This window comes from Topomyia yanbarensis, chromosome 2, assembly GCF_030247195.1.
Source record: "Topomyia yanbarensis strain Yona2022 chromosome 2, ASM3024719v1, whole genome shotgun sequence".
Lineage (NCBI taxonomy): Eukaryota > Metazoa > Arthropoda > Insecta > Diptera > Culicidae > Topomyia > Topomyia yanbarensis.
Window position 1 is genome coordinate 316,998,533 of NC_080671.1, and position 25,293 is coordinate 317,023,825.

General features: G+C 36.3%; 3 protein-coding genes across 11 annotated transcripts in view; all 3 read left to right on the top strand.

Annotated features, from left to right (window-relative positions):
- The window catches only part of LOC131683683 (extended synaptotagmin-2), a 73,724-nt gene extending 63,924 nt beyond the window's left edge, over nucleotides 1-9,800 (top strand). For all 8 annotated transcript variants that reach the window (XM_058965881.1, XM_058965884.1, XM_058965886.1 and 5 more), the window contains 2 exons: nucleotides 7,789-8,772; nucleotides 8,840-9,800. In XM_058965881.1, coding sequence (XP_058821864.1) covers nucleotides 7,789-8,772; nucleotides 8,840-8,929 — 1,074 coding nt within the window. In that variant the 3' untranslated portion in view covers nucleotides 8,930-9,800. The remainder of the gene's footprint in view (nucleotides 1-7,788; nucleotides 8,773-8,839) is intronic.
- LOC131683688 (ras-like GTP-binding protein RhoL) overlaps nucleotides 1-25,293 on the top strand; it is a 233,275-nt gene that overhangs the window by 121,124 nt on the left and 86,858 nt on the right. The gene's annotated exons all lie outside the window — the stretch shown is intronic.
- The window catches only part of LOC131683684 (protein CREBRF homolog), a 77,607-nt gene continuing 74,857 nt past the window's right edge, over nucleotides 22,544-25,293 (top strand). For both annotated transcript variants that reach the window (XM_058965889.1, XM_058965891.1), the window contains exon 1: nucleotides 22,544-23,052. The gene's annotated coding sequence lies outside the window, so the exon portion shown is untranslated. The remainder of the gene's footprint in view (nucleotides 23,053-25,293) is intronic.

Genomic DNA, 25,293 nt, shown 5'->3' on the forward strand with positions numbered 1-25,293 from the left:
ATTATTGAAAACTGATAAAAACACATAAACGTAGACTATCTTTGTCTTTTTGCCTTTCTCATATAGAAAGGTTATGCAATCACTCTGAAAAACGTCAACCTAATCCCTGCCCGGAGGGCCGAGTGTCATATCCCATTCGACTCAGTTCGTCGAGATCGGAAAAAGTCTGTATGTGTGTGTGTGTGTATGTATGTGTGTGTGTATGTGTGTGTATGTGTGTGTGTGTATGTATGTGCGTATGTGTCAAATAATGTCACTCATTTTTCTCAGAGATGGCTGGACCGATTTGCCCAAACTTAGTCTCAAATGAAAGGTGCAACCTTCCCATCGGCTGCTATTGAATTTTGGATCGATCGGAATTCTGGTTCCGGAATTACGGGTTTCAGAGTGCGGTCACACAGAAATTTCTCATATAAACTATAGGAAAAATTAAAAATAGAATTTTTATTTTTGATGCTAAATGTGTTCAAGGTGCATGAAACGTCGAGATTTGATGCAAACTCGAGAAAAAAATTTGACTACGATTCACTTTTTTGGATTTTGGCACATTTTTGCCTTTCTTATGCAATTACTTCTTATGCAATCACTCTGAAAAACGTCAACCTAATCCCGGCCTAAATTTTTTTTTCGACTCGTTTAGGGTTTCTGGATTTTAACAGGGGCGTAGTTGATGGTTTTTCGGAGAGGGGTTACACCCCCCATCTACTGTTCGCGCCCCTCCTTTAAAAATCTCCTTAAATCACCCCTCAGACCACCACCCCATCCAGCCCTCATACTCCTCCCTTTCAACCCCATCATCTTTAAACCACCACTATATCACAAAGCATACCAATTTAAGCTGGGGAATCGTTCGTTCATGGGACTTTCGCCCTCTTCACATACCCAGCCCCGCATGACAAAATGAGTTAGCAAGCAGATAACATTGATCTAATGCTGATTAGGCTAATGGAGTATGATATTTTTTTGTTTCAAGTGTTTCACCGTCGACACGTAGCTCATCAAGTTCGTGGCTGGCATGCCATTGTGTATAAGTGCAAAGTGTACTAAGAATGTAATGGACATTTCCACGATTATGTTGAACATAAAAAGCCTCCGTGCCATAGTTTAGAGAAATGAGAAAGGCACAATTGCACCGCTAGGTGGATTAAAACAGGTTTTTCCTGTGCTATGGGCTATTGAACAATTTGGCAGCCCATAGCACTCTGATAGAAGCATCACTCTTAATAATAAGAGGTTTTTAGTGTTTTTTGATACAAACAAATCAAAAAAAATTAGCATGAAAGGTTTCGAGTGATCGGTGTGAATGAATTTGTTTATAGACATCATTCAAAAACCGGGGATGGAAAACGTGTGCAACTTTCGTAGCCATATATTTTTCCAATCATAATAACTGGCCAACAACATTTCGATCCGCCTCAAATTTTTTAAAATCACAGTATTTTCAAATCGATTGGAATTTCTGAATCGGACAAGATCGGTTGAGTTTGAATCTAATATTAATAGAAGACCACATGTTATACAATACTTTCAGAGAAAATCACGGTGTAACGATACTTTCCTAAGATTCAAATTTGAAAAATGATACATGGTTAATTTTACGAAGATGCGAATTTTAATCCAGGTCGCAATTCTATAATTGTGAGTATTGTGCGAATTATATTAGAATTTGAACTAAACTGTTCTCATTAGGGTCAGACTCAAAAAAATGTGAAAAGCCTTCAGGCAGCACAGAAAAGCTGTTAGGAAAACTTAGAGTCTCAAACCGAATTACATCTTTGAGTTTATATAAAAAAATGTATGTTTAATAATGTTCTTGTGTGGTGTCAGATGGAAGAAGTGATGACAATCCTGTAAAAGCTTAGCTATCTGCTGAGAATGGTGTTCATTGCGATAACTGGGGCACTTACGACACAGAACTGCGTAGAACTGAAGAACTTATAAATACTATCAATTTGGACAGTCTTCGGCTATCTTTTTCAAGCATCTGGATTTTTGCAAAGATTCTAGGGGAATTCTATTGTGCTTTGGAAAGTAAAAATTGAGTAGTAGCTTATTTCTGAAAGAGAAGCACATACCACAGAGAACAGACGTCCATCTTTAGCGTTCAACTTGTGTAAAAATCACTAACGTTATCGAAGCTAATTGGGATATCTCCACTCGGTGCGTTACTGTCGTCATATTTTTAGTGACCAAGCTCGATAGACTGAAAATCGAATTGTAAAGCCTGAAGATATTTAGGTTTGAAGGAAACCATTTTTGTTGTAAAAATCACTTTCAACTGTCCAAACAAAAGGTTTTTTTGAATTTTTTTTCCAGAAATAGTCTTATTATCCAGTGTAGCGCATTCCTCTGTATTTGACTCCTAAAGTGCATAGACTCTGGGTCTTACTATAAAAATTGATTCCGTTAGACACTAGTTACACTGTTACCAGTTATATTATATATAAATAATACATTTCTTTGCATTGTAATCAATAAATATAACACGTATAGCATAAAGTATAGTTAACCCTTAAATGCATTACGCTGTTTTAAAACAATATTACCCAAAACATCTCAAAATTATCACAGTAATGTATTGAAACTATGAAACAACTTTCACAAAATAAAAAAAGAAATATTCGCGCCTTTGAGGGTTAATATGACTCCCATGTTTGGAAATAAAGTAAAATGTGATATCAATTGATACAAAAAATATCTATTGCGTATTTTTAAAAGACCTATTATGTACAACAATAATGTTGCCAAAAACGGAATCCATTTGTTGCCAAAATCTGAGTGTACCGAAAAGGGAGTATGCGAAAATTGGAACGTGCCAAAAACGTAATCTTACTGTACTATCAATGAACAGCCTCCAAGAAACATAAAACACACATATCGTCAATACTTCCTCCATTCCATTACACGTTGAATAACCTTGTCAATACGCTCCAGTATTGACAAAACAACTGAACGTGTAAGGACCGCTAATATGGAACACAAACAAGTCAAACATTCTTCACTAGTATATATGATGATTGACAGCAGGAAAAACAAAAAGCACCACAAAAAGGATAAGCAATCAAAAACAATATTTAGAGAACAATATTTAGAACAGATGGATAAATCGTCGTACCCGGAACATCACGCTCCAGATCCATTCTTGACCGCTCATCATTCCGAATTAGATCCACATAACATCACTGTGAACAGTCTAGTGAAAGAAACCGATTCCACGCACCCCGGCTTGGTCACAAAGTCAACTTACTGTACTATCATACTACAAATTATGTAAAACATCAAACTGTCTTGAAAACAAAAACTCCAAAGTCTGTTAATGATTAGCGGCTCTTAAGCGTTCAATAATCCATTGTGGTATAACAAAGTTGGGTTGACGATGTGCATCAAAAATATTGCACCCGTAAAGTCCGCTATTCATTTATACCTACGAGGAATATCAACGATATACAAAGGGACAATCTGCTCGCTTAGCATATTACAAACACGCACATGCACTCGACGGACACTACACCACTTCATCGATACAAAACACCGCGGCAGCGTCAATGCAAACAATCGCAAGCACCGCTCCCGCTCGCGTGCGGTGGGAATTGAATCGATTTTCGATTTAGACGAACATAGATCGCGATCCAAATTTTTGAGGAAGAATCGCATTGCAGAACGGATCCGCTCATCATTGTTCGGATACAATTCCGAACATGTATCGGAAAGAACCTAAATCGCAGCGATCCAAGGTGAGCGTAAAAGAGAAAAAAATACGAACATGTGAGCTACCATATTCGCTTGGCTTTAGCCGATCGGGAGCTCAACAGATGACACTCATAAACAAGAAAGACAGAATAAAGCATCGGAGGTGGGTGAGTGCGCGTGAGCCTTGAGTGAGCATAAAACGATGCGATTCTTCCTATCCTTGCCCACACATGCTCAAATTCTTTAAATTTCCTTGTAGTAATGATTTCTGCATTAAATTTTGATGTAATTGCTATTAAAACTCCCCCTCCTGACTTCTTTTCAGACATATGAATGTCTCGGTCAGCTCTAAACACATTGTAGCTGTTCCCGAAAACTTCTTCACTTCTAACACTTTCGTCCCAACTAGTTTCTGTAGCCAAAATAATTGTATAGGAGCTACTTAAAATATTCTTGTGAATTTCATTCATTTTCGATGCACTTTTCATTCTATTAAAATTTTGGCAGTAAATTAAAATTTCGCAAACTGCGGTGTCCTCGTCATTTCCTTCTTCTAGGGAATGCGTCAATGTCGTCGAAAACACGAATGTTGAGAATGGCACGCCTTACACAAAACTGTTGACAAGCGCTCCGATGTTGGGTGCATTTGCATCGTCGACCGTGGTAAATCATCCACTGGATAGGGATTCAATGTCGGTCCTCTTTGAAACTGAATTGTTGGCCTATAGTTCGTCGGGGGTCCTGAGAAATGATCTTTTGCAGCCGCAAGAAGCACTCTATCCGGTGGCAGGAAACTATTGTTGTAGTGACTACTCGTATGTTTTTTGTTATAGTGGGTGTTGCCGGCCCTAAATGTGATTCTGCGATTGGTATTACTCGTATGGTTACTATTAACTGGCTGTCGTGAGTGGCGCGCTGCTTGCTCTTGATCAGGTCGAGGAAAATTTGTGGTGCTTTTGTTTTTTTTCATTAACGTTATTATTATTATTTCGCCTCGATCTTTTTTTACGTCTTCTAGCCTTTTCGGCCTGTTTTTGCTGGTTCAGGTTTCTTAATTTGCGTGCATCGTAATCGCTCCAGTCTGCTTTCCATACTTTCCTTGTACCCAAAAAGCGCCAACCTGAGTTATCGATATTTTTGTCGTTATTTAATTCGGCTTCCAAACTGGGGCATGAATCAAGCGATGATGTAGCGTTTTGACTTGCCGTTATGTTTGATGAAAGCGCCTTAAGTTCGTCGAGGATATCAATAGTTAGCGCAGAATTTGTGAAGTTTTGACTGGTGGATATGTTCGCTGACAGAGACTTAAGCTCGTCAAGAATATCAATCCCCAGCGTCGGGTTTGACGTCATAGTAATACTAGCCGCTGTGTCCAGAGACAGTTGATTAAGCTGGTTTATTTCATCATTCATGGTGCGCAGTTCAGCTGATAGCTCTGACGTTACCGTTTTCAGCGTGCTATAGACATTATTTTTTGTTGTCGTCATTGCTGTATCGAATAGCGAGGTAATGTGATTTTTAATGGCAACAACACTTCCAGTCAAACTGCTGTTTTTGTTTATTGCTATCAATTCCTGTTTTATTGTTGTAAGCAAAATTTCTAGGCCATCGATCGCTTCGTGAACTATGTTAGGCTTCTCCAGTTGAAACGCGAGCCGGTGCATTACTTCCGTATTGGCTTGCAGTTGTGATTCCAGAAGTTGTTGTTGTTCAATAAGCCCTTTGAACTCAATCTTGGCCTGCATCAATTCTTGACATGATTCACAGCACGGTAATAGATACGAGTTGATGTCCACCCTCTTGTCCTTCTTCCGCAGTGATCCCCTCGGAACAGTCACTCCAATGCAAGCGGCGTGGAATTTTCTTGGGCAACCTATACACGTCCACATAACTGTATCGGCGGAAGTGTCGAAAGTGCAAATTTCGCAACTCATTATGATTGATGTACACACACGAAAAGCTGAAATTAATAAAAAACTAAATGAAATATCGCGCACGGCACCTGGATCGAACGATAAAAGCGTGCGAACTTGACGACGACTTGTTGTGAACTTATCATTGGAGATCCCAAACTACTATCTACTCAAATAGACATGTCATAATGAATTTAATGCTTACAAATGGATGTCATACCATTAATTACTAAATTTTACGGAAAAAATCAAAAAATTTTTTTTGCTGATTTTTGTATGGAAAAAGTAAAAAAACATGATAAAGTAAGCTTACCCTATTCATAGGTTTCTAGAGTGCCACGCACCAAACCTCCTTAGCTTTATTGTGCATAGTTTAGACTTTTCGTGCATTTTGGTTTGCACCTTTCTTTCTTATACGTAGTTGAAGTTGGTCTAAAAAAATGCAAAAATCCTCAATAACTTTGAAACAAATGAGTATTTTTACATACAGTCTTCGACAATATTATGTAGTTTTGATGCCTACACATTTGTCTTGAACATAGTTTGCACGAAAAGTCACAAGGAAAAAAGTTATATTAAAAAAAACTAGATTTAAGGGGGTTGCCATAGAAAATGCCTTATAAATCGATAACCTTTAATCTTACAAGCTCAAGTTCTTCAACAAAATTTTTCACTATGAGCATTTCTAAAACATTATCGAAGACACCATCTTTCTACTTCGTCAGCATAAAAAGTTATTGTTTTTAGTTTGATCATAGTAAGCCATGCCTCATTTCAATTGTTATCAGATTGTGGGGAATATTCATACGAACAATTCCTCCAAAGACACCCTGTGAATATATTCGATGGTTTGGCCTCTAGGGAATTAAGTTCACGTTTTTGGCGTTTCCGACAACTGTGCACTGCTCGCTCACAGCAAAGCAAACTAGCAAATTTTACCCGTGTTACTTCGTTACTTCTACTACTTCATCGTTTTTTCCATAACCTGAATCGGAATGATGAGTCAATGTTCGGATTGATTCAATATCAACCTGGCCTTCTTGGATCTGCTGTGTCGCATTTCTGATGCTTGGTTGTCTGGTGCATCGTGAATAACTAGAGCACATGTGATACGGTTGTATGTTCGGTTTCAAGCTGTTCCATCAAAACAAGACCTGCGCACTGTAACCACATGACGGATATTGATGAAACACTACCGTTTCCAACAGTTTGTTTACCTTCCAAACTTTGAGCAAAATATGAAATTATTCGCATGTGCACGAAAAAATGTGATCCATTGTGTAAAAATGTGTAAATTTCAAACGATTGGGCAAATGATTTTCAAGGGATTCATTTCAATTGCACACTTTTCAATATATTGCAAAATTTTTGGGAAATGTATAAAAATTGCTTTATTATATGGCAATTGACTGAAAACATTAAAACTTTTTGAAATTAATAGTGCCGTTTTTGCTCGAAGCGGAACTGAGTTAGTTTCTAACCCGTCAAAATGTATGAACTGACAGCGATTGGGGTTAGAACTGACTGACTCAGTTTCGGGGTCAATCGAAAACGCCATAAGAATGGTTATGTTCATCGAAAATGCTCAAATAATGAAACAAATATAAACTCATCTTTCAAAGTCTGGATTGGAAGGAGATTTTTTGTCACTGTGGACTGCGCATAAGAACTTCTGCTTGTGGATCCAACCGTTTTTGGCGCTTCTTACAACGATAAACAAAGTCGTTTGCTAGCAACATTTGGCTTTGCTTTTACAAGTAACTGCAGCCACTGGCGTAGCCCTTGCACTCATGGTGGGTTCACTACATCATCATCACATCGATAAAACTCATCTAAATATAATGACAGGGAAGTACAGACAAGGGTCAGTTTTATAAGGATGTCTGGGAATTATAGCGAAAGTTAAACTAATAAGATATTTATGACACGGTTCAGATACCTCATGAGTTTTCTTTTTCCCAGCTTTTTAATAAATTCTCTCTAGAAAAGGCTTTAGTTTGCCTTACCCGGTTTAATACCCCGTCGTCCACTATATAACAACTAAATAAATGAATTAATAAAACCAACAATATAGTATCAGACACATTAAATAATCCACAATCTGTGCACATCATCGCTGCATTCATCCAGATATAATGATAATATAATCGTGTCCTTTTCCTTCTATTTCTACCTCAAATAACAGCAAGCTCGCCAGCAAAGTCAACCAGATCCATACCTTATCCTGAGCGTCGGAAAGAAAACCGAGCAAACAACACCACAGATGCGCACCGATGCTCCGGTGTGGGAACAAGGGTTCACCTTTCTGGTTAACAATCCGGATAACGACACATTACAGCTTAAAATAGTTGATCAAAAGACTGGAAACTCCCTCGGTACTTTAACCTACATCCTAAGCGCGCTCATGGCAAAACCGAATTTGGAGCTGATGTCACAACCTTTCCAGCTGTTAAAATCAGGCCCAGAATCAAAGATTCTTATGTCGTTGTCGCTGCGTATTTTAAAGCGCAGCCGTGACACACCAAATGATGCAGTTTCTGATAAAACATCTGCGTCCGAGGGATACGGAGGAGATAGCTCTCTATCACGATCCAGCTCGGTTAGGGCAGCGCCTACCGTCGTTGCCGATTCCACCACATCGGAACCCGCAGTGAGCTCTTCGGTGAAGAGACAGGAATCACGGAAATCTACATCCTCTGGGATTATTGACCAAATGTCCGTCCAGGATGAGCCATTTTTCGTTTCTACGTTGAATACAGTAATGATGGCCACCCCACCAAGAAGCCCAAATCTCAGTGAGAACGGAAACGAATTGTTGCGTCGTAGTCCAAGCACTACGTCCAGCGCAGGATCAGCTGGTTTGGGGCGAATCCAGCTTACGATTGCCTACAGTATTCAACGACAGCGAATGCTTGTGATTATTCACAAAATTAATAACATCCCGTTAAAGGATCCGTCAAATATTCCGGATCCGTACGTTAAACTGTATCTACTCCCAGGACGCACAAAGGAGTCGAAAAGAAAGACCAATGTGGTTAAAGACAACTGTGATCCGGTTTTCGACGCCACGTTTGAATACATTATTTCAAATGCAGAACTAGTAAATTCGGAGTTGGAAATTACGGTCTGCACACAGAAAGGTTTCTTTGGAAGTCCCGTCATTGGAATGGTACTTAAGTTGAATTTATAGAATAAAACCATTCTTAATACCATTCTATTTTCTTTTATTTTTCCAGCAAAAAATTGCGCTTAACGATTCGGAAATTTCTTCGTCACATGGACTGAAGGCTTGGTACGATCTACTGCCCGAGTCGAAATTTGAATAAGTTGCAAAGTGTGAATCGCTAATTGTGTTTTATATACATTAAAAAATTAAGGCAAAAGAATATTTTTTGAAAACCGGTGCATCATGTCACGTTTTTAAACAACTTTTGAATTATAAGACAATTTTTAAATTGTACGACTTGCACTTTTTTAAATTCATAGATTCGTGAAAAAAGTAATCTCAATTATACGAACCATCTCAATGGTTCTAAAGGAGTTAATCCGTCTTCTCTTCCTTAGAACATGCACTTCTTTTTTCGGAGCACATTTAATAACAATTAAACGCAAATCAACAGCAAAAAAATATTGAACAATGAACAAATAGTGGTCTCCACAACGTGTCAATTAATAGGAAAATTCACAACAGTGCAGCAAAACAAAGGTGCACCAAAATAAACAATAGAGGCTGCATGAGGACTGTATTATCTGATGATATCGCATGCAATTAATTTCGAGTCCTCAACAGTCAGCTTATTATACATAATTTCATTCAATTCAACAGTTTGTTGCACGAAGTGGCCTTCAACACAGAAAGCATGCTTCTTACAGTGAAATAAAAGCTAATAAAACCAATCACAGTCAGAACAAATGGTAAATCATTGAACAAATAATTTTAAGATGCACAATTAGAGAGCTTCAAATTTGAACAATCAAACTCACTCAGCTATGTAGACGCCGTGATCAAATCTCATTGATATGTAGAATTTAAGATACGAGTCATTTTTAAATTTGGACTACCAAATTCTCGCAATTTTATCGGACAAAGGCTTTTAAAAATACCCATGGATCAATATATTGAAATTATATAAACTATTATTACCAATTGTTAAGAATATAAGAAAATTAATTTCAAATTTAATTTGAAACCATAAATGTCGATGTTATTTACCTAAAACGTTCCGATTGCTTTGTGTTTGTTCCGATATGGATAAATTTTTTTGCACGTGTCATTTGATTATGCTGTAAACCGACCCAATTAAAATGATGGTGTCAATAATTTATCGCAGGGATATCTAGCAATAAGCTTGTAACCACAGCTTCGACATTTCCATCACAATGTTGGTATGTATTTGAATCAATTCGTAACTTATGTTTGAGATTATTGTGAAGACCGTGCCATTTATTTTAATCTAACAAATACTTTTCCAGATTTGTTGTGGAATTTGGGTTTAGACTTCGTCTCATCAGAATCCGATACTAACTCAGTGCCCAAACAAAGCTGGCGTCGGATTGACGCTAGCTCCGAAAACGGAGACACAATTTTTTTTTCCTGAGCGAATCCCTAGTCCTGCGTGAGGTTCCGCAAGAAAAAAAGGTTTATTAAACTGATGAGAACTAATTAAATCGATATTTGATTAGTTTTAGCAAGCCAATGCAAGATGTGCTCAGCAATATTTCTCCATAAGGAGAATCTCTTGTAAGAGAAACTCTGGACAAACATGTCAAAAAGTTCAAATGAGAACCTTTATTTGTTAATTTTCTCTTTTGGTAATAACGCGATCGCTTTTATGTTTGCTCCTTAACTTTTTGCATAATATGCTAGTCGAAATCCAAGCTTTTCAATGTATACTAAAACAAGTTTTAAAATTTTTATGAAGACGCCGAAAGAGAAAGTAAACCAAAAGAGGCTCTAATTTATGCCTAGGTATGTACGCCCATCATCGAATGAATTTTATGAATCCCGTGAATACAATGAATGAAATGGATAAAATGAATAAATGAATGGAATGAATGAAATGACTAAATCAATAAAATAGAAATTAAATTAATTGAATAAATAAAACAAACGAATTAAGTGAAAACAAAATGAATAGATTTGATAAAATGAATAATAATAACAAGAAAATGAGCAGAACGAAATGATTTTTTTTTCATAAAACGTTTATTTGACATGACATTTGCAAGAGCTTTTTTACGCCGGGGTTTCTTTTTTACATAACATGTTATTGCGAATCTTTTCTAAAATCCACATCGTGACATATCAGCCATGCGCCACCAAGCCGTACGCCGAATCACGCGCCTATTCACTTTGCATTAGTGCAAGCGAAAAAACGATTTGGCGTTTATTTTTGTTTCGTTCGCACTAATGTGTGAAACATATAGCAACAAATCGACGAGATGCTAGTTTATCTCGGGATGGACAATATAAAAGTTCTTAAGACTATCACGTTATAATAAAAATTCACTTTCTAATGCTTACACTGAGGATAATCATCATTTTAAATATTTTTATTCATATTCTATTTTCTTGAATTTTATTGTAAACCTATTGATAGTTTTTCTGTAGTCTTTATTTAATTTCTTTCCTTTATTTATATTGTTTGATCTAACTTAACTAACTGCGAAGAAATCTAAATTGTTCGTGGGTAGCAAGGGAAAAACTAGGAACATAATGGGGATAATTATATTTGAATATTTATTGTTTTCAGGAAATGATAAATATGGCCCATGTATGTAAGATCTCGTAAGCGAGGATATCACGAACACAAACATAGGGTGGTTTTCTTCTGGCTCGTAAGGAGTCTATTAATTGGGATCTGGCTTCACGATATTCAGTGCAAAACCAAACAACATGTTCAATGTCTTTGTAACCCTCTACGCAAGCACATTGATTATCTTCTGCGATCCCAATACGGCGGAGATGCGCATTTAACGTATAATGGTTGGACATGAGAATCGGATGAATAGTTTTTGAGATATCACGTTCACCGCAACGATACTTTTCAAAAAACTCCATTCCGAGATAATTGCGTCTAAACTTTTGTGTTAACTTCTTTTGTAATTGTAATGTAGCGCTCCGAACTGGATGAAATTTTGCACAGATGTTTCCAAAAGTATGAACGTTTAAAATATTCAATAAATTTTTTTCGATATTTTGAGTTTCAACTTTTTATATAACCCTTTAAAAGCCGTGCATTCAGTCGATTGCAGTGCAGTCTCTTTCCAGGCATTCTTATAGCTTGCATATTATTTCGTTCGGAATTCTCGAAGGGATTAATGCATGGACTATAGAAAAAATTTCACTATATGATATCGACTCACACATTGTTTTGTATTTGAAGTAAACTTACATATTAATTTTTGAGAAATAGTTGATTTATTTTTGAAGTAAGCTGAAAAATGTTTTCAGTATCGAATTCCTTGAATCACGTAGATATATTTTCATACTCCGATATTCCAAACAACTTCTAAAACTATTTTTCATATTAATTTTGCGGTATTTTTATCAAATATTTCTGTTTTTATGGGCACTTTCGAGCAGCCAAACTTTTGCTAATCCGATACTCTTTTATTCCAAGAATAAATTTAATGTTACATAGAAACAGGATAATGTGTTCATAGTATTTTTAATTTATATACATCATTATCTATTAACAAAATGTTCTATTTTACACGCACCTAAAAGCATGTAGAACATATTAAGTTGATCAATTACGGTCACAGTATGGGAAATTTAAAAAAAAAAGATAAATAGTACGTATAAGGAATTTTAAACAATTTTTTTTGAAATTCAATTATATATTTTTGCTGAAGTCCTCAACCATCCAAAAATATATTGTGAATATTTTTGCAAGGACACATAGGTTCTAAAATATTGAAGGTCTCAAATAGGTATTGTCCCACTTATTGGCTAAACTAAAGTAGAATCCCCGGACTAAAAAAATCAAATTTTGTTTACATGGTTGAGGTCTTCAGTAAATTGTCAAATATTGTATATGGACCTATTTTTTGAAAATAGCTTATACCTTAGAGTGACAGGGAAAAAATGACCCCTATCGACCCACCCCGGATTCGATTCCTAGTCCCACTAGGAGTACTTGTACCAATTTTGAAGTAAATCAGACAAGTCTAGCTACCGGACCAACGCGCCTGAAGTTTGTATAGGATTCGTTGACAATTTTCATGGAGAAAACCCACTAACTCGCATTTTTGTCACTAGGTGGGACTATATATCGTATTATCACTGTAAGTAATAATAAGACAGATATTTTAATTGTCTACAACTTTGTCGAAGACTGTTAATGAAGCTGGTTTTGTTAAAAGATTTTATTAAACCTTTAACGAAGTGATGTATGAGTCAGTTTTGCATGGGGTCTAGCAGTGCATGGCTGTGCATCAGTACTAGATTCGCACGAACTAAACATTTTTGTGAAATAACCGTAAATTTTAGCTCAATAGTATGTTCAGAAGAATTGTAGTAAATAATACGAGCCATGTTTGGGTTATAACTATAATAAACTGCTCGGAAAAAATCAAAGCTCTCTGTTGGGAATGTAATTGTTTCCGTCCCAATTTCACTTGGGAACCCTATATTAAATACTATGCTGCAGCTTATGCCCAAGATATTTGTTTGATATAAAATATTGCTTGCCAGTGATAATAATAAAAAATCAATCAATGCTTTCTCTTGGTTAGATGACATTACTTTTGGGTTTACAACCAAGAATCATCATAGATCAGCTTCGCAACGTTTTGAAAACAAATCGAAACCGATACTGCTCTAACATGACTGAATCCTCTCACTCACCAAAACCTCCAACCAACACCCACCTTTCAGTAGGTGTAAATCCAATTGAGTCCTCCCGTGCTTTAGAAATACCTTCATAAGCATTTTGTCGATGTCGTATTTGATTGAGTCACTAAGGTGCTTCCTATTGACCTATAACATGAGTTAGTACCTCTTTTTATATATTATTTTCTATTTGATTATATTGTTTTGTTTGCATTACATTTCTTATTTAGTATATTGGGTGTTCAGCCACAAGTGGTGACTTTTCATCCCTATTGTTTACATGATTCAGTTAATTATTATTAAGTTATAATATGCTCTCGCAGTTAAGTATTTTTTTCAGTAGGATGTTTTAAACCTACTTGTCTTCTGTTCGTCATAATTTCTAATGTTTCTATGTTTGCGAGTCTGTGCAACTAATTTGTGCTAAACCAGGGAGGACACTTCAAAATCATTTTCAGAATTTTATTCTGAATCCTTTGAAGCGTTTTCTTCCTAGTAGTTTGTTCTTTAGGAAGAGCCTAGAATTCCTATTTATAAGAGGGTATAAACATGTTATATATTTGTTGCATTTTGTTTGGATTCCTTCAATGTGATCCTTAAAAGTGAGTTTTTTATCGTAAATCAAACCCAAGTTTTTGACCACGTTAAATTCAAACCATTAAAATTAATAATATGGTTATTATTTGGTTTAAGAGAAGAAGCTCTTGGCTTATGCGGAAACACAATCAATTGTGTTTTTGCCGCATTAGTGGAAATTTTCCATTTTTTCAGGTAATCATTGAAAATATTTAAGCTTCGTTGCAGTCGACTGCAGCTAATACGAAGACTTCTACCAGTGGCTGAGATGCTAGTATCATCACAGAAAAGTGACTTTTTGAGCTAGTACCTCTTGCGTCATCGGAAACTCGTGAGTCCGTCGTCTCTATTAGCCTCTGGTTGACTCGTATTGCCACATCTACAGATAGCGTGCCAGGTGAATTTCTACCGCTTATTATTGCGTGGTATCCAAATCGGCTAAAATTGCCATAGTTACCAATTTTTCAATTTGCGGTATCCAGATACCCTGTTAAAACCTTACATAACGGTTAACAAAGTTATTAGAGGTACACGAAGCTAATTCATATATTCGAACCTCGATTATGCCATCGTCTGTATATGCAACGAAACTGACTTCATGTGGTCATATTCAATGATACAATTCGTTTCGCGAAACAAACACTGATTATTGGTCTGGAATATAATCAGTGTCTAATATGGTAAAATTGTAGAATAGGGTCATATTTAGCTTCATTTGCCCTTTTAATATTTTTTTAATTTCTCAAACAGGTGGTTTTAAGGGACGTCTCGACAAATGAACAGGAATACAGTTTGACTCCACTTTCTGCTTGTAATTGTCACTCATTTTTGTACGACTTTCGACACAGTAGCTTAGAGCGATGGCTAAATTGAACTGATCTCGCACCAAACAATTGGGATCTTATAGATATCACAAACATCTTTGACGAGGCCCAAAATCGCCGTTCTATCTCAACACAGTGAAATCTTTGTGAAAAAAATACTTTTGCGTAGCATAAAAATTCAAAAATATCCATTTTAATTACCGGGTTAATTAGGGCCAGTCTACCTTCTCATCTCGCCCAGAGTAGAAGCTAAAAATCGTTCCATTTTTAGATATACGGCGAAAGCAGCTCCACTGCAGACGAATTGTGTTGCTATTGAGTTTTGGAAATGTCCTGTAAGACCAGTTTCTCGGATAATGAAACAATTACTAAAGGTGCAAATGGTGCTCAATCTGGCAGAAGTTAACTTCCTGCAAATGCACCGTTTCAAACATTAGCCAACTACAGTCATTCGTTTCGCGGAACAACATAGAGCACACCAACGAATGCGGCAACGTTCACTACAGCATCTCTGGGTATATAGACAGCTGTTCTAGAGAGGTGCGCACCCCTGACATCGTGATTAAAAAATTTTGGTCAAGGTCCTGAGAAGGGGTTTTCATAACAGCTGAAACTTCGAGAAACATTTTCCCAGGGGCTCCTAACGTTGTTTGTTTGGTGAGAATGCTTCCAAATCTTTCATACGCAACCATTTTAGGCAGATCAACCGAAAATTGGACGTGTAATCATACAACACTGGCCATGACCCTAGGACAGATTCCTATGTGCAAATTCTGCAAAAAGACACTGCACCACGGAAATTTATTCAGACTGTCATTAAAGGGAGGGGGGGGGGGGGGGTTGGGTGGTTAAAGGCTTCAGCGTGAAAAAAACACTTTTTTGCGATTTTTTAAGAGGTTTGCGTGAAGCAAATTTATCAAAATTTCTGTACATTATAGTGTATCATTTAAACAATAATTACTTCTAGGAGGACTTAGCACTAAAACTATTTTATGAGATGAAGTAGTGTTTTACGTTGTAATAATTGAAGATACTAAACCTCCGAAATTGGTGGAAATGATGCGATCTTGGCTGTAAATGTATGATTGAGTCTAACGACATGTTCAGGGTAATAATATGTGTAATCGTTGCACTATATGCTTTAAAGTTCGTAAATTTTTTATCAGGGTATTAATATATTTGACAATACAACAAAAAACAAATGCTCATAAAAGACTAGCAGGAGTCATACGGAGAATACCATTTTTCAAAAATTTCTCTCTGCTTTCGGAAACTGTTATTGTCGTTATTAATCATATTAAGTTTTTGTCTCAGCTCTACGCCAACTTTTCAAAGTATTCGAAATAGGTATTTGGTGTCTTCAGTAAAGTTGTTGGCAGAAGTAAGAGCTACAAATTTGCTGAAGGTATTTCTGCCTTTTAAGAATTTCGAAAATAATTATTGGATTTTTTGCTATTAGCAGTCAAAGTTGACCATGAAGGTAACCCCAGTGCTAGCCGGCCTCCAAAAGGGGCTAAACCCCGCATTAAGTCTTATAGAAATTCAAGTTTTCTCACTTGTTTTCCGAGGGTTTAAGGAAAAGTAGTTAGGGACCGTTCATAAACCACGTAGACCGAAATTTGAAAATATTTAACCCTTCCTCCTCCCCTAGTAGACCTTAGTAGACTTTTACCAACCCCCCCCCCCCCCACGTCAAAAATCTACGAAGACAATTTCACTTTTCGTGAACAAAACAAGATAATAAAATAAACAAACAAGATAATAAGTTAATCTAAATTGCCTTTTTGATTAAGGGAACGAAGCTATTGAAATCTTCCCAAAAAATTTTAAAATTTTTTTTATGTAATTAATGCCGTATCACCTTAGAGCATTATCGCAAAGTATCAAAGTTTAACTCCGAATATTTTCGAAGATAAATATAGTAGAGCCGGTTTACATGGAGTTGCATAGGGTCAAGACGTAAAATTTAACGGGTGTTTAAAGATTTTGAAATCATTGTAAATGATTGCAAGAAAATCTAATTAACTCGAGTAAACACTTTGGTGTAGAAGTTTAACTACACTACTGCTTTAACCACCGAAATTAATAAATAAAAAAAAATTAATCTACTTATTGTTAAAAACTGTTTTGTTGTTACAATGCTTAAATTTGACCATTTTTTAACTTTTTATGGTTCATGCATTTAACCCTTAGGAAGTCGCGCTTATGGCCCACTGAACAAGCAGCTGGTGGTGTCCTAAGACGATTTCGCTAGATTTTCACTCGTCGTGCTAGTGCACTCAGTGCACTAGCACGACTACCGGAAGGTTAATGGTCCATGCATGTCTGCTAATTAGGGTTTCTCAGATGATTTCACAGTCAAAATCTTCCGTCGAGAGGAATTTTGGGTCTTTAGAACTGTCATTTTGTATTATTCCTAGATCAAAACTATATCAAAATATACACAAGAAACAACAACGTGTGAGGTTGTCCAAAAAAAATCTTGGGTTCTGGGTTGAGTGGTCGCTTAACGAGTAGTTACCTCAATAGTGTACTAGTTGTGAAGTTTCTGCATAAATACTGAATAGACCGATATTTTGAATACAACTCTCTTTAAATCCCATTCATAATAGACTTTTGCCAAACCCCCCCGTCCCCCCTATGAGTCTACGTGGTTTATGAACGGCCCCTTAATCGATTCGTAATCAGTAAATTTTGTGTTGTAGCTCACATATCAATGAACTCGATATTATACTCTTTTTAGTTGGATTGCATTGTACGTTGACGTTTCGACCCAAACAGTCGTTCCTGAAGGTAAGGACCGCTCATACACTTGCTATGTATTGCTATTTTCTATCTAATATATATTTCTTAAACAAATGTATATTTTTGAGCATATTTTTTCCAAAATTCCAGTGAATGTGTCATGTCTCTACATTGAAAGTTCACCGAGCAATAAGGGATTAAAAGGAAAACGGTACATCGTGGACGGAAAGTTGAAAAATGGGGAATCAATTATTGCCTTCCATTAGTGAGTTATGATGTCTTCGGAAGTGTTGCTGTACTGCACTTAGCGTTTTATTTGGTTGAATCATACTAGTTCGGTATTCAGTCGCTATAGCGGCGCTGGTTTCAACTTTTTAATAAAGCTAGATAGATATGCGGTGTCTTCGTGAAAGCTTTTAGACTTATGTTATGATCAGGGTCTGATTTGATGATGGAGTTGTGTTGACTTTGCTCTACAATAGAGTTAATCTCGGTTATTGCTGCGATAGTGGTAATAACGGAGTTAGCTCGTTGAGTATGGGGCTTGATGACTCCTTCTGATAACTAACTAGATATCGGGTTCAATTCCTGATTAATCAAGGATGTTCTCGGATAGGAATATCCCTTGATTGCCTTGGGTTAATGGTAGGAAACTTTCAATAAAGGGGTCTGATGTGGATGATATAACTCGACCGGACTCTGCACTGCCACTAGGCTCGTCACTTCTCACCTTAGCAGGTGGTAGTACCGATGTCATGGTCAGGCGGGAGGAGTCTTACAGAGAATTATGGGAAATGAAAGATATTGGGTTCAATTCCCGATTCTATCAAGTATCTTCCCGGAATGGAAATTTTCTTGATGGACCCTGGTTGTTGGCGGAATATTCGAAATGTATCTGATTACGTTTTTTTGAAGGAAAGGCTATGTCTGCAAATTGAACCAGTTCGTTTCTTTTTGTTAACTGGTTTTGTTATGGATCAAAATATTAATTATCTTTTAGATAAATCGTTCAGCTCACACCATTGTGGGGGTATGAGGTGGGACCATCATCATCATCATCATCGAAAGTTGTAGGTCATATCTTCTGAAGATGCAAACTTTGTAGGTCATGTATGTTTCGAGATAGAGAAGGTTTTAGTTAAAACATTTACTTACAGATTATGTTTTCAAAAATGAGCCATAGCCAAAGTTAATATCTTCAGAAAATACAGTGATGGACAGAGAATTAGCACATTTACATATATTTCCATTTCAGCGCGTGTTGAGCGAGTTATAGTTATTTCACAGCTTCAAACACCTTGTATGCGTGCAGTCTACCTATCTTTTTTGTAGTTGAATTCGTGAGTGCTGCTATATTCTGGTTGTAGCTGTCATTCTGAGGAAACACGTGTTTTGTGGTTGAAAAAGTCTGGGCGCAGAATTAGCACACTTGAGTTTTTTATGTCTATTTCCTGAATAAACAAAAATATAAAACAAACCTTGTGTAGTCATAAAAAGTAATCTTTAAAATACTATATTTGTGAATATTATCCGAATATCATCTTTGATGGGTGGGTTAAAGCGCGCTATGCGCCGACCCAGAAAATTTATTTTCCACTTGAAAAATAACGAAAATAGTGTAAAATAACTCTCGCAATCTGCCGGGCGTTCCAGGAAGTGGTTATATAATGCAATAAAACATTTTGAGCAACAGATTACAACCAATTCCGTGAAATATCCCTTTACGATAAACGACATTTACTGAAGATCATCTTATTACCATGGAACCAAAAAATCCATCACTTTCGTCGACTAAAATCAAAAACATTGTTGAACGAGATCATAGCATGTCAGTGAGCAGCTGAGAAGCATTCGATCGCCCTTATTGCACAACATAAACCACCTATTACTAAAAACAATTCGACAGCTACAGTAAACTTTGCTAAGTTGGACGGAAATAAGTCTGAATCTTTTTGGAGAAATATTTTTTGAGGCGATGAGCAGAAATTTAATTAATTTGGGTCGGACAGTACAGATTATGTTTAATTTTAAGCAAAGAGGCATCATAATCCTCAGTATAGGTACAATAAAATTAGTACAATACGGTGGTGGATGTATTGTGCATGCTTCTTCATGGCATGGTATGGGGCTTATCGTGAACATTGATCGCAGAATGGATCAGCATCAGTACAAGATAATATTTTGGGTTCATATGGAGCCATCTACCGGTCTATGTGATGAACATTTATGCATGAAAACGACCCTACGCATACATCTCGGTTCGTTAAATAGCTATGAATCATTAGTCTTGATCTAAATCAAAATTAACAGCAATTTACAAATATGTGCTAATTCTGTGTCCAGGCCCGATTTAACTTCCTTGTTAATTTCATTCATATAATTACAGATTTTGTCTAATACTATGCCATCATACGATTTATTTTCATGTACCCACCCGGACAGAATTTTACAATAGAATTCATCCTACAAACAATCATAAAACAATAAATATTATAGTTATTACTGTTTCAACATTGTTCGATGCAAAGTTTCCACAGCAGATTTACAATAAAATTTCATGTAGCAATAAATTTTATTGTTCAGCAAAAAACTGATACGGTAAATTCACATTGAATTTTACTGTTCTCGAGAAAAAAATGTATTGAGAAAAATCAATTTTTTTTAATGTTAAGATCAGAGTTAAAAATAATCGAAGCTCTTTTTTGACGGCTGAAAATGAACCTGATGCGACTCGCGGTGAATAGAAAAAATATTCATTCAAATATCCATATTATTCATTCAGTTGAATATCGTACAATATATTCGTTCCACTAATTATATAGGAAACTGTTTTCAAATGCCGGAAAAGTATATGAAACAACAATCATCATCGCTTACATTGTGCCAGGGCATACTTTGATACGTTTGATTCGTTGCTGCACGGCCGCTTCGTGTAATAATCGGAGACGAATGAAAATCTGCATGGATGAATGGGCGGTTTATTCGTTTGACGTTTTCAGCTGCGTCACTGAATATTGAAAATGAATGCGGCTGAATTTGATCAATTTTCATTCAATGAATTTGAATATTTTTAACTCTGGTTAAGATACATAACCACCCCCCTTTTTTACTGTAAAAGTCTATTTTACATTGTAATTTACTGTAAAAACGTTAAAGTTTATTGTTTATGTATTGTAGCATAACACTAAAACTTACTGTAAATTATTGTAAAATTACTGTACTGTCACAGTGAAAATTATGGTTTTGTTACTGTACATTTCTATTCGGGCACTAACAGTACACTACATGTCTTGAAAGAATTACGTTGTCCGGTCTTTAAGTGTTGGGGGTATGAGTTTGCTAATTCTGTGTCTGTATATTTATAATTACGTGCTATACAATTTCGCCGTATACACCATCTTTCTATCTCGTAGATAACAGCGCCGCCCTAGCGACTGAATTCCGAACTAATTCGAAATGATCAAATAATGCGCCAGATGTCACACAACAACTTTGCCAAAGACACTCTAACTCTAAAACAAAAGATAAAGAAAGGACGTGTGAATTGTGTGTTACTCCCTTTTGGACGCTAGATACCCTCAAAGTTAGCCCGCCGAATCACGAGAATGCTCGTGAATTGAAAAGTAGTACATGTGATGATCTTTTTTTAGACAACATGGGTCAATAAACTACTACTAAAATATTTTATTTTCACAATAAAAACAATGCTAATTTGGAAATACGGAAGTTTTTTTCCATTTCCTGTAAAAAATGCGAAATGTGGGTTAGCCCCTTTTGGACGACAGCCATTCACTTATCTATGTTGTCAATTTTGATAGATAGTCTAAAAACTTCTTCAGGCACACAATTATCTTTAAAACTAATCATCAGTCTAACTTACAATACCATATTTATTTGCAATCGACGGAATGCGTATAAATTAGCATCAGCATGCTTCGTTCCTAAAACCAATATAATTACAAAAATGGAGTGAGAATAATTCTTCTATTTGAAGACAACAAAAACTCAAAGCGAATGCCCCAATTTGTGCACTTTCATATGAGCCACTGCGTTAAACAAAGATGAAAGATGCTGCTCTAACCAACGGATTCAAATGGATAGGGCGATAATAGGAACAGGACGTTGGATTTGCCCATTTCGAAAACAACGATGTAGTCCTATGTCAAAGCTGAGCTTTTGGTAGGAAAAAGAAAATGTTAAATGTCGCGCTGAAAAATATCATGCACATGCATGATGTTTACATTTTGCTGGTATTTCTAAATTTATATAGAGGTCTCCACGCTACACTGCACGTTTCTATGCAAAACTTTTTCAAGCATTGCGTTTTTGTTGCATTTGGCGTAAAAGCTTCGCAAACCAGTCATAACATAACAAACACTTTCAAACAGGGTAGCTTTGCGCATCGACAGATATGCGGAGTACAAAGAAAAAGAAGATACCCAGTCAAAACATGGGTGTAGACCATCATCAGCTGCTAGTACAACATACACAACATAAGTAATGTTGGCTGTCTGGTCTGCGAACATTATCAGAATTACTTTCCTTAATTTTTTAAGAGCAAAAAACTTCATTGCTATAGGTTAACAGATTGACTGAAAAAATGAATGATATTGTACTGTATTTTTATAGTTTAATTTATTCCAATCTATGCTTTGTAGCTATCTCAGGCTTTATCCTTTCGCGAAAGCGTGGTTTTTTTGTTTTGGTTGTGTATGTCGTTTTTTCGATTGTACGAGCTTCACACACAGCTGGCCCGTTTGCCGCACATGCGCTCATCGAATGGAATATTCGCTTGTGTATATAAATATTATGAATTGTCGGCAGCATTCACACACGTGTTCGATTGTGTTAGATTCTATACAACTTATATGCATGAATTAACACGTTCGGTTGTAGTTGTGGGAAGGTTCGCTCGGTTTGAATAATAGAATCTTTTTATTTCAGAATTGTAAACATCGAGTCATTCAAATTCATACGCGTACCTTGTTCGGTTCAAAGATGGCCGTGTGATGTTAGTGCTCTACAAGAGAAAAGTGCAAGTTGGAAAGTGAAAATTTCCTGGGTTTATATTCATAGGAACACTTTCGAATGTTAATAATGAAACATTTGTGAAAAAACTTTCGTTAGGTTGACTTTTAAAGTGTGAATTTTGACTTACAGTGTTATATTTGTTGAAACCTCAATATTGTGAAATAGTTGAACTTGATAACATTGATCTTGATTATTTTGACATCAACATTTTGAAGGTTGTTGATATATATATTATAGTACCTGCACGTCTAAGGTATAAAGTTGTAATTAAAGAGGTATATTAATAAGTGAACTTTGTGAAGCCATATTTGAATAATAACAAAGAAAATCACCTGGGCTGACTCCCGATGACTTAGCTGAACGGGAAGTACAGGATGATATAATCGTGCTGCTCGTCATTTGTTTTATATAGTGCTTTGTGATTGAATATCTAAGGGTAAGTAAGTGTGTTAAGTTAATATATTCTTCAAATTACTAACATTTAGCAGGAATTTCAACTAGCAAGATGTTCATATTTTACTCCCATCTGCCATGGGGCAAAAACACGCGATGTTTGTATTTGGATTGTAAACATACCAATACAGGCAGATCGCAGTGGTGAAATGATATGAAAATATGGTCGATTTTGCTACATTCGAACCGATCAAAACATTCTTCCTACCCCCTTTCGGCTCGAGCGCTATGCCCATTGACGTACGTGGGCGCAGAGGGGGCGGTCGCGGCGATGTTAGCAAGAACAGAATGTTTTGGTACCTTTTGTTGATTGCTCTGGAAGAACTGGGCGATATGGTCATTGTTGCGCAATCACTATAGCTGTGCGGGGTGAATCAATACATTTGCAGGGCATAGAGATGAGCTTTTTTATGATAAGTATTGGATTCGGTAGGTTAGAGATTATTTTCTCCTTTCATTTTACAACACTTATAGGTGGCTGTATCCACAAAATTTTGAGAGCTTAGTACAATACAATTTTCGGTTAGATGATGCTCCTAAATTTGTGATGAAACGAACGGAAAAATAACCGGCCGGTCGCTGCCGGTGTGCTCAAGGCCATTGTTCGGCTATCCAGCAATAACAGTTTTAATGGCGTTCACGAAACTTCAGCGAATATGAAATTGACCTATCATGAAATCTACCCTTCTACTTCTTCATATAGAACGGAACAGCTGGTTTAATTTACGTCCCAGAGAAGGTGTTTTCGGCGAAATATTTCAGAATTATTAGGTATAACATTCTGTAAACGGTAATTGCTCTTATCTTTAGCAGTTATACGCCTTATTGTTCCATGTATATAGGAAAACACAGAGTATGAGACACTGATGCGTATAACAGCAGTACATGAATATTTCGAAATCCTTAAGACATATCTTTTTTATTGGAAAACACCGGGAAGCGTTGTACTTTTAACTTCAAGCAAAAATTGTAAAGCACCTTGGCAAAGTGATGAGTACAAACATTAACATTGCACAGCAAAGTCATTAACATTGCACAGCCTATAATGATCACAAGATGCAGGACCTATATTTGTCTAGGCGTGCTTTCATGACCACATGTCAGCGTTCGATTAAAAGGAGTGCAATGTAGATATTAAAAATTTAAAACCCTACATAAACATATTTCTTGCAGTGTCTCCAATCAAACACACTGAATAGAAGCGAAGACATGTTATCGATGAATGTGTTCTATGTAATTTACAATGAAAAGATGGTGCTACTTGTCGCAGTGCTCTCGAATGTTTCATTTTATACCAACATAACAACGCTCGGGAAGAATCGAGTCGACAAACAAGTCAGCCACTAGATTAAAGTAAAAAGCTAATACTTTCAGTATCTTATGATATTGTTTACTCCTTTTTGCTCCTTACGGGGTTATTTAAGGTCGAAGTTACCCAAAAAATTTGGCACAGTTTGGAATATCTTTTTAAATACAATAGATATGAAGTTATTTTGTTTTACAAAAAAAAGTGATTCGGTCCCACAAATAACTTTGCGGAAGATTCCAAGAACGTGGGAGAATATCTAAAAAAGCTATCACGAAAAAATTAATTTAAAGGGGTCTTTCTTATATCATGTTCCATAACTCGAAAACTATTATAGTTAGATATATGGTGTCCTCAGCAATTTCTTTTGTAGCATTGTTTTCTACAACTTTACCGAACCCCACAAAGTTTCTATCTTAATTAGTGCGGGAAATAAATTTCGTATATCACTTATCGGTCAATTAATTACTGAACATTATATTCCTGTAGAAACGCAATTGGCCATTTTTGACTTTGATGACAAATAGGTCGTTGGATGCGGAATTAAATGTTTTCTCCAATTTTTTTTATTAAAACGAAAACGCTTCTTAATAAAAACGTTGAGTAATTTTCATTTTTTCCATGAAAAAATCGCAAAATAATGATTGATTCCATATTGTTGTCCCAAAACCATATAGTATTTTACACAAAAGAGCATAACATAGCACATAACTTCTTAGTCCCATAACACCCAAAAACTTTAAAATTGGTTTAAAAATTACCGCGTAGATAATTTTTAGTGCCGGAAGCCCTGTAATTTTTTTTCGCTTTAAATCAAGATTTTGAGGGTATATCACATTGAGCAAACGTGATATTGTGTTTTATTCGACCAGACCTACACTGCCCATAAAAGCATAAGAGTCCCATATTGAAAAAAAG